The sequence below is a fragment of the Athene noctua genome, chromosome 3, assembly GCF_965140245.1.
Source record: "Athene noctua chromosome 3, bAthNoc1.hap1.1, whole genome shotgun sequence".
Taxonomy (NCBI): Eukaryota; Metazoa; Chordata; class Aves; order Strigiformes; family Strigidae; genus Athene; species Athene noctua.
This window is the reverse complement of record NC_134039.1, coordinates 74501902-74512152: the sequence shown is the minus strand read 5'-3', so window position 1 is coordinate 74512152 and position 10251 is coordinate 74501902. Positions and strand designations below refer to the sequence as shown.

Genomic DNA, 10251 nt, shown 5'->3' with positions numbered 1-10251 from the left:
CCCGCGGCTCGGGGCGGGATTAGCCGGCGCGGCGCACACCGCTCCGCCGGCGGCGGGCGGAACTCTGCGGCTGCGGTAGCGGTGCCGGGGGGGAAGGAGATGCCGGTGGCGCGGGTCCCGCGGCGCGCTCGGCCCGGTGCACCCGCCTTTGTGTCCCCCCGGCGCAGCCCGGCCCTGCCGGAAGCCCCGGCGGTGCTGCGTAACGCATCCGGGGCAGAGCGGGCCGTGGACGGGGCCGCCAGGATGCCGGACTACCTGGGCGCCGACCAGAGGAAGACTAAGGAGGAGGAGAAGGAGGATAAACCCATCCGCGGTGAGGAGCTCCCCGTGTTCGTGGCGGGGGAACTCCCCGAGCAACGCCGGGGCGGGGGCGGCCCTGCCGACCGCCATTTCGTTGCCGGGAGCGGCGGGGTTGAAGGGGCGCGGCTGGAGGAAAAAAAAGACGTTAAATTCCCTCTGATGCGCTTTCTGGCGCGGCGCCTCCGACCCGGAGCCCGGCCTCGGCCGGTGCCGCGTCTGCGGCCCTGGCGGGAGGGGCGGCCTAGGGGAGGAGAGGGCGGTGGTGTTAAACGTATCAGTCGGGTTTGTCAGGATCCTGAGGGAAAACTGCGGGAGGTCAGGTCCGCGAAGTCTGCTGCTGAATCAGAAGGGCTGATCGGGGAGCGGGTAGCAAACACCCGGGGGCGGCTGGGGGGGTGTCAGCGCCCGGCCGGTGCTGTGGGGCAGCCGGTGCCTGCCTGCAGCCCGGATCCACACGGCGCAGTCTGGCCTCGCTGCTTCCAAGGCTAAGGTTTTCTTATAAAAGGCTCCTAAAAAGCTTTATTTGTTCTTCGTAAGAGAAAAGGCCTTTTGTGGTGTAATGATTAGTTAAAAGACCAACTTAATCGCCTAAACCCGCGATATTTTCTTTTTTCTTCCTTGGTAGAGCCCTGCAGAGCTGACTGTCCAGCCCTGTGTGCTGCCACTTTCATAAGTCGTTCAGTGGAAGCGGGAGAGAGTGAAATGGCAAATTTTTCTGAGATACCGGCATAGTGTGAAAATTGCCAGTTGCTCCTCATGTTTGAATTTCATTTGCCTTTTAATTTCATGTTAGTAAATATTAAATAATGCATCTGGAAGCAAAAGCAATACTGTATGTATTTAGTGATGGACTTTGAACTGTTGCCGCTCAAGAAAGATTTTTGAATTGTAGCAACACTGTTTACTACATTAAAAAAAAAAAAAAAATCAATGGGTTAGTACAAATAATCAGGAAAGAAATAAGGATCAACACCAAAAAGAAAATCCCTTCAAAATACTGAATAATACATGCTGCACCAAGATCTTCAGTACTGTGTGTTTTGGACTCCCTCTATCTTAAAAGGGTACAGTGGAGTTAGAAAAGAGAGTAAACTGAAGCCAGGGATCCTTAAGGTGAAGGCTGTCATTTGGTCTGGAGAAGAGATAGCTTTTAGGGGAAGGGAGGGAGAGTGTTAAAGGTCTGTTAAATGTCAAGTGATATGGGAGCAAATAGGGGATGACAGTAATGGTTATATTTTTCTTAGTTAAGTGAGAGAGTTGACTGGAGCATTTCTGCAGGGGTCTACTGCAAAAGCTTATGCATTTAACAGCTGACACTGCTTGTTCTGATGCAGGAATTCTGAGGCTCGGGTACAATTTTTAGATTCCAAGTCAAGGAAACACAATGCTGATTTAAACTGGGGGTTTCCTTCCTGTGTATTCTGCTGAAAGTTGCCGAAAGTTTACAGGGATACAAAAATTTTCACATAAGGAAGACTTTTTAAGGGCTATTGGTAACAATATATGACCTGGGGTTGGGAGCTCACTGTGTATTTGTCACGTTTGTAGACCATTTGGTTGGAGAAGGATATTGGACCAGAGTGTTTATCTTGTCTAGTGCAACCATTCACGTGTTTTCCATTTTATAATATTAAAACTCAGCATTGTGTTAGCTACTGATTCTAGGCTGCTTTAGTAGTTTATTGTAATTTTTTGTTACCGGGACCAGCTTAGATTTGGTTGCTGATTCCTGCTCACACGAGCATTTTGAAAAGGAGACATCACTGGTAGAAAGTGGTGACAGTTTTTCACAGATTTTAAGAAAACACAGTAAGAAACAAAAAGTTAAAAAGATGAAGTTTTGATATTTTCAATTCCTTCTCTGTATAGTCACAGGTCAGTAAACTACTCTGAGCAAGGCAAAGTTTAAGTAGTTTGCTTGCTGTGAGCTCTGTGTAGTACAGATTTTTGGACTGGCGGGAGTAGCTGGAGACCCCGTGTTGTTTTTCTTGACTGTCTGATACTTTTTTATTCCACTTTGGTTTAATGAAAAAGTAGAAACTCAAGGGAATCCCTTTAAAATACATGTTTTCATCTTTTAGAAGCAGAATTGATACTGCTAGTTTTGTTTTTAAAATTGGAAGCTAAGTCTTTTCTGTCTTGTTTCAGCTCTGGATGAAGGAGATATTGCCTTGTTGAAAACATATGTAAGTAACATACATAGATATATACAAGAGTGTTAAATTAAAAAAAAACAAGTCCTGTTAGGAATTGAATGCAAGAGTGGAGGGATGTGTACTTAGTGAGTAAATCTGCTTCTCCTAATGTTTTTCTCTCCTACCAAAATCTTTTCTCCCTTTCTGTCTTCTAATGAGAAAGCCTCAAACCAAACCATAAAAAAAATCCAGTGGATTTGTAATCTTGAAAGTAATGATTGTTTTTTTCTTCTGTTTTTATTTTTTATCTCGTAGCTGATTGTCATAGGGGTCTAACAGCCAGGGCTTTTTTAGGGCTTTTTCACTAACCAATTTTCTTGCTTCATAAAGAACAATAACTGCCCTTCTTCCATCAAATTTACTTGCTTTTAGCCATCATGTTAAAAAACTGTTAGTAAGCAATCCATGGATCTTGTAAAAAAGAATATAATCTTGGGAAGTGTTTTCCACTGACAATAAGGCTTGAAATGCAAATCTCCACTCCACCAGAGGGTATGGTGGGTCTGTATGTCTGGATTTGGGTATGTTTGCTATGTTTGTCAGAAGTCTGAATTTTGTTGACACTGAGACTCCTTTACGAACCTCTGAAATATGGTTTGTGCCCACTGTGGTGGCTTCTGTGTTGCCAAGTTGATACAAAGGAGATCTTATAGAGGAAATTCAGACTCAGATCTGCCTGCTTTAGGCAGAGCAAGATAGTAAAGCATTTTATCACAGGCAAGAATCTAGCTTCTGATTTGCCCCATGATCTGTCTGCTATCTTCTGTGGCTGATGGAAGGGTTGGGTAAAGTAGTTAAAGCACTTGTACTTGTGCTTCAACATCACCAAAAAGATGATTTTCAGATAATGTATACAGAGTTCTATTTAGATGTCATTTTTACTAAGTATTTTTTAAATTTTAGGGAAAAAAAAAGTTTGAAAAATAAGGTTGAACAGGTTTAAAAGAAAAACAAGTCCTTGAAGTTTACAAATGTGGAAAATTTCCACTTGCGCAATTGGTTGATTGTGTGTAGCTGCACTCTGTTTTTGCAAACAGAAATATTGTTACTGGAACTTAATACTGTCTTTTTTGGCTGTGATCAATAGTTGGCTGTTATACCAAGACAGTCTGCTGAACATCTTGACGCTTAGCAGCTATTGGCATTTTGTCCTAAACATAATATAATTTGAGTTACAAAATCTACGTATTTGTTTTCCAGGGCCAGAGCACATACTCAAGGCAGATCAAGCAAGTAGAAGATGATATTCAACAACTGCTTAAGAAAATTAATGAGCTCACTGGTATCTTTCTTAAGATAACTTTCAATAAAAGAGACACATATACCAAGACTAGTGTTTTAAGGAGCTGATTATAAACAACTTCTGCATTGGTCTATTATTGTTATTTTTCTCAGAAGAATACAATTCTTTATTTGGTAACCTGAGGTTTTTGCTTTGTAGATGATGGTCTTTTTGATTGGGCAAGGCTAATTATGTAAATACAATTATGTAAATACAATACAATACAAAATTATGTAATTTTGTGGTTTAACACATTTTTATTCAAAAATGTAGTTTTTAGGTATATGGTGGCATGAAAAAATGCCCCTTTCTGCCACTAGATAACTTTTTGTGATTTGTGTCAGGTTGCCTTTGAATAGTGAGTGAACTTTCATAGGCTGCAAAAACCCAATGTATTAGGTAATGGTGCCAGTCCTTGTATAATGAAAAAATGTGTATCAGAGCAGTGAGCATTTAAAATCAGCTCTTTTAAAATCAGCTGATCAGTTATGACAGTTACAATAAAAACTAATTTGTTTTCTAATTTTTCTTTGTTTTGCTGATGTATGTTTGTTGCCCTGTTACCAATCCTCTAGTGGCCCTCAGTTCTGCCAGGAAGACTGTAATTTCTCTTTTCCAGTAAAATCCTTGATTCTTTCAAATACATCATGGAGATGGTACTTTTTATATCCATGGTTTGGAAGACTCAAAGTTTCTCATCTGTGTGAATCCTTTAGCTTCTGGTATCTTGCACTAAAGCTTTCCCTGAGTGAAAGCACTTGCAGAGTTCCGCTCCTTTTCCGAAACTTTGAGAAACATGTTTCTCTTGATATCTCTGTCAAGCTTGGTTGTAATTGTCCCCACACTGCAGAATTGTATTAGAGGGTGGCTAGACTGGTATTTGCCTGTTCAGCTGGCACAGTCACGTAGGCCTCACTTCTTTAGGAAACTGTTTTTTAGGAAGTCTATCAAAGATGTGTGTGCATGTGTTTTGGAGATCTCTCAGAAAGCTTCCTGCAGGCTTACGTGTAAGGCTCTTGGTGTGGGAAGGATCGCTGAGGTACAGGTTAGCTGCTTCCTCCTCAGCTATCTGTGTTCTACATAGGAATCAAGGAATCCGACACTGGCCTGGCTCCTCCTGCCCTGTGGGATCTGGCTGCGGATAAGCAAACTCTCCAAAGTGAGCAACCATTGCAGGTTGCAAGGTGGGTGCACTCTTCCTCTTTGCAGTGGAGCTGCATAGTGTTAAAAAAGTGATTTATAGCTTATGTGTAGACTTTTTTTTTTAAAAAATGTTCATGCATTGTGCATACTGATAGTGCTTTTTACCACTGTATCAAAAAGGAACCATGTTATGTTTGCTGATGTGTTACGTACTTCATATTTATTCCTATAATTACTGTATGGTGCTATAATAATAGAATCACAAGTACAACAGGTATTTCAGTGTATATGGAAAATAAGACTCTCTCATCTTGGTGGTTATACAAATAGCAAGCCAGTTAGTCTGCCTGGTGGTGTTAATTGTATGTTCTGTATTAGGTGTACAAAGATAATCAATGCAGACTCCGAGGATCCCAAGTACATTATCAATGTCAAGCAGTTTGCCAAATTCGTGGTGGATCTCAGTGACCAGGTGGCACCTACTGACATAGAAGAAGGCATGCGAGTTGGGTAAGCAAAATCCTTGTGTTCTTAAGATTTTTCCTGGAGACAAAGCTTTCTCATCTGATCCGTTAGTTTGGCATATCAACAACTATAATTTCATATTTTTGCAGTGGTTCAAATTATAACACTAATGTCTTTCTGTTGGAAGACAGTGATTTACCTGCATGCTATGCTGCAGTCTGTTGAATTCGATGTCATTCTGACAAAAAGTGTGCATCATGAACTGAAACCTTTCAGTTTGGTCCCCAATAGTCCCAGGTTTCAGGGAGCCTGCATAGCCTGCTTCCTCTGGCTGTCTGCAGTTACACACAGGGTGGCTACAGGAAATGTTCACTGAAGAGGTGATGCTTGTCACTTTTTAGAATCAATATTTTGCCACTTTGCTCTGTGGGATATTTCAAAGTGTAGTTTTCAAAATACTTCAGAATTAATATTTTTGGAAACCTTAAACTTCTCTGCAGAAGGAATTCCAGTTTCTAGCCCATCTGACTGTTAGTTTTCAGGGCTGGGCTTTCTTGATGCCAGAGAAAAGAACAGTTTAAGGATTCAGCTTCTAATTTACAGAGCTGTTTATACATGACAGTTTAATTAACCGGTGTTAAAATAATGGTCTTTGTGTTTTCTCACCAGGGTAGACAGGAACAAGTACCAAATCCATATCCCTTTGCCTCCAAAGATTGATCCCACAGTCACCATGATGCAAGTGAGAACTGCCTTTACCTACTAAGACATTACTTTGTCTTGTAATTTTGAATACTTTGACTGGATCTTGTTCTGGGCTGTTGAAAGCCCAGAGAGATGCACAGCATCAGGCTGTTAACTGCTTGCTCATCTTTTTGTTGTGCAGGTAGAAGAAAAACCAGATGTCACTTACAGTGATGTTGGTGGTTGTAAAGAGCAGATTGAAAAGCTGAGAGAGGTGGTTGAAACCCCTCTGCTTCATGTAAGTAAGCTCCAGATTGCAACTTTTATTATTTTGAAAGTATTCTGGTCATCGACTAGCATTTGAAAAAAGCAAGAAAAGGTAATGTAGCTGAATGTAAACACCTAAGTAAAAGGGAGTCTATTTTTGACAAGTGAAATCCAGCGAAGCCTGTCTTATATTGCTCTTCATTGATGATTTTCTTTATGTGCATCAGAGTATATGCAAATTATCTTTAATTCACACATAGCCTTGCTTTCTGTTTCCCACCATTACAGCCTGAAAGATTTGTTAACCTTGGAATTGAGCCTCCCAAAGGAGTACTTTTGTTTGGACCACCTGGTACAGGCAAAACACTTTGTGCCCGTGCTGTTGCTAACAGGACTGATGCCTGCTTCATCAGAGTGATTGGATCTGAATTGGTGCAGAAGTACGTGGGAGAGGTAAGAGCAAACGGAGTGTGGAGTGATTTGCAGATTTCCAGTTGTAGGGACCAGAGGCCATAGTGGGTACAGTGGATGAATGTACACGAGGTGGGGGGCAGGAACTGTCAAGCACATGGCTGCAGATCAGGCAGTCAGTTATGAGACCTGAAGTATGTTGTCATCGATGAAACAGATTTTGCAGCACAGAGTTTAATCTACGGTTCAGGAAGACTCCAGTATTAGAATTCTGTTCCCAACTCTGCCACTTACTTTTCACTTGGCCCTGAGGCAAGTGACTTCATCTGAACTTCTGAATTTAAGAGTAGCAATTTGTTTCTGCTTTATAAATTGCTTTAAGATCTGTGAATGTTCCGTTATGTATATGTGTACAAATGAAAGAGTTTTATCATTGGAAACTTAGACATGTTTGGAAGCAATAAAAGTTTAATTTTTATGGTTTTCCTTTAACGTGCCTTGAATCTTTAACAAAATCTTGATTTTTTGCTTTCAGGGAGCTCGAATGGTTCGTGAACTCTTTGAAATGGCCAGAACTAAAAAAGCTTGTCTCATATTCTTTGATGAAATTGATGCCATTGGAGGTATGTTTGTAGTATCTATAGCTCTAATCTTATATGAGAACTTTCGGGTTTTCTTTTCGTGTTGTAATTCTTTATCTGTATTGCTGCATTTCAAGAAATGTGCTTGTAAATACCTATTTATCAAAACTACTACCAGCATGTTCTCTGTCCAGGCAGCTATCAAGAAGTGATTTATGTAAGTCATGAAAAGTGACTTCTTATCTTATATTTGGAACACCCAGATTATTGGAACTTTAGTGAAAAATCTCTGTATTGTATTGCAAAAAGTACTGTTAACTTAAAGGCCCTTCAGCATCTGGACTATATACTAAATCTTTATTACTGGCTGAAAATTAACCTAAAAAAAAAAAGTCCTTTGAGAATAGAACGATTTTTACACAGACAAGGTGGGGAGGATTTTGGTTGAGGGGGAGGCAAAACAGACAAGCTACATTTATAAACATCAGCAGCTTGGCCAGTTATTAGGCAGGGAGATAGGCCCTTTCGTACTAAGGATGAAGATACGGCGCCTGTTGTAATGGACAGGTAACACGCTCACTCTTTGTTTGAAATGTGTAATTTTCAAATAACCCCCTCACACCTTTTTTTAAAGTAATCACAAATATTTGTATGTAACTTCCTGGTGTCTTCTGTGTAGCAGCTGCAACACCTCCTCCAGGCTCTGAAGCTCCCTCTTTTATTTTGTAAAACTTGTGTGTCTTCTCTCTCCAGGGGCTCGTTTTGATGATGGGGCTGGGGGTGACAATGAAGTGCAACGTACTATGCTGGAGCTGATCAACCAGTTGGATGGTTTTGACCCACGAGGCAACATCAAAGTGCTGATGGCTACAAACAGACCTGATACTCTGGATCCAGCGCTGATGAGGCCCGGCAGGTTGGATAGGAAGATAGAGTTCAGCTTGCCTGATCTTGAGGTGAGAATGCTTTCTTTCACAGCTAAGTATATTCTGATATCATAGTGTTTCTTCAGTTGGGGCATTATTGTCTGGATGCAGTTTATGAGAATTAACAAAAGCAGCACTCTTAACTTCTGTGAAACTACATGGAAAACTGGGGGATTAAAGAAGTGCCAGAAAAGTTCTCCCACACTGCACAGATTCCATGCCTGGCCAAGAAGCCATGGTAAACAGCTGTATTCACTGTGTATTCCTGACTCAACAGATAAAGATTCATTTAACCAGATCCATGGTTTAGTTCTTAAGTTAGAATGTGTTTTGTTTGGCTCTTTTCTTGAGGTACTTCTACCATTAAAGCTATTTTTAAAGTTATTTTCTTAATTTAGTAACGGACACATTAATATGCTAGTCCAGAGATGGGAAGCTGTAGCTGGGCAGCAAATAAGTTTTGTTTTCCATCTGCCCTTGCTCTGGATGTGGACAGCTGCACAGTAGAGTCACTGTGAACAATTCTGTCCTTCATCCTTTTTTCAGGGGCGAACTCATATATTCAAAATACATGCTCGTTCCATGAGTGTTGAAAGAGACATCAGATTTGAGCTCCTGGCTCGGCTGTGCCCTAATAGCACGGGTAAGCTGCATTTATTTTTCTTAAACAATTTTCTGTAGGCTTCATCTCCACTGGTGGTCAGTGTTGAATTTGTTTGTCCCTTTCTTTCAAAGGCGCCGAGATCCGCAGTGTCTGCACGGAGGCAGGCATGTTTGCTATCCGAGCGCGTCGGAAAATCGCAACAGAGAAAGACTTCTTAGAAGCAGTGAACAAAGTCATTAAATCATACGCAAAGTTCAGTGCTACCCCCCGCTACATGACCTACAACTAATATCTTGGGATCTTTTTCCTGTTCCTGTTGTTAAACTTGCTGTGAAGCAAAAATCCAAGTGCAGTAATTCATGTTTTGTTCTTGGAAGCTAAAAATAAATGGAGTATTTCAAACAGGAGCTGTGAGTTCATTATGAGTGTGTTCTACATCAGCAGAGTATTGCTGCTGTAGGGAACAAATCTCAGTGAGATTCTAACAATACAGCCTAAACCAGTGCATATTTTAAAATCAGGTACCTGGGCAATGTTAGAAATCCAAAGTTATTTGGACCCTTTACACCCCAAAATTTACCATCTAAGCTGTAGAGGTGCTGAAAGATCCCCAGGTGACTGCAGTGTTTGGGGGTGACCCAGAAATGCTTGTGTGATGCTCAGCACCAAGGTGTAGGTGTGCCCCAAGAAAACTTGCAGAAACTGAGCTGAGGAGAAGGCAGATGTAGCTCAGCTCAGCTCCAGTGCTTGCTTGGTGGTTGGAGTCACTGCCCAGCTTAGGGAAGACACAAAGGAATGTTTTTTTTCTCCTTAGGTGAACCCTCTGGTACTATCATAATTGTTTTGTTTTTCTTCAGTGGTTTTCTTCATCTCTTTTGCTGACATAGTAAGTGGGTCAAGAAGGAGGAAGAAATAAGCGTAATTTCTTAGTTCTAAGGGAAGGAAGATTCCTTTTTCCTGTTCCTGCTCTAAAAAAAGATTATTAATAGACATCAGTCTACTAGGGAGCACTTTGATACGTCACATTACTTGTCTAAGATGCTGCTGTGCACAGAGGAGGACCCTGATTGCGTCCCGATGCTCTGGTAGCTGGGCAATAGCTGATAGTCGTTAGCGGCAGGCCACGCTGCAAGGTGGATCTTCACTCATCTACCATGTTCCTACAGAGCTGGATGGTTTAGACAATGAAAAGCAACAGCCTTTTGTTGTCTTTTTTTTGTGTTGCATTAATTTTTTTTTTGGAGGGGGGTGTGTGGGAAGAGGTCAAAGAAATTAACTGGGAAAAAAATGCTTTTGGGAACTGCTTTGTCTTGGTCTTTATCAGGTCTCACGTGATATAACACATCAATTTACCAAGCGTAGATTGTGAAGCCACTGGTTTTTTTCAAAGAGG

General features: G+C 41.5%; 1 protein-coding gene across 1 annotated transcript; it reads left to right on the top strand.

Moving 5' to 3' along the window:
- The first annotated feature begins 129 nt into the window (after nt 1-129).
- PSMC2 (proteasome 26S subunit, ATPase 2) lies at nt 130-9265 on the top strand. The gene is made up of 12 exons (XM_074903378.1): nt 130-313; nt 2449-2486; nt 3696-3777; nt 4862-4961; nt 5299-5430; nt 6055-6127; nt 6272-6367; nt 6625-6789; nt 7283-7370; nt 8082-8284; nt 8801-8897; nt 8990-9265. Exons 1-12 carry the CDS (start codon nt 244-246, stop codon nt 9145-9147), a joined length of 1302 nt encoding a protein of 433 aa, XP_074759479.1. The 5' UTR covers nt 130-243; the 3' UTR covers nt 9148-9265.
- The last annotated feature ends 986 nt before the right edge of the window (nt 9266-10251 follow it).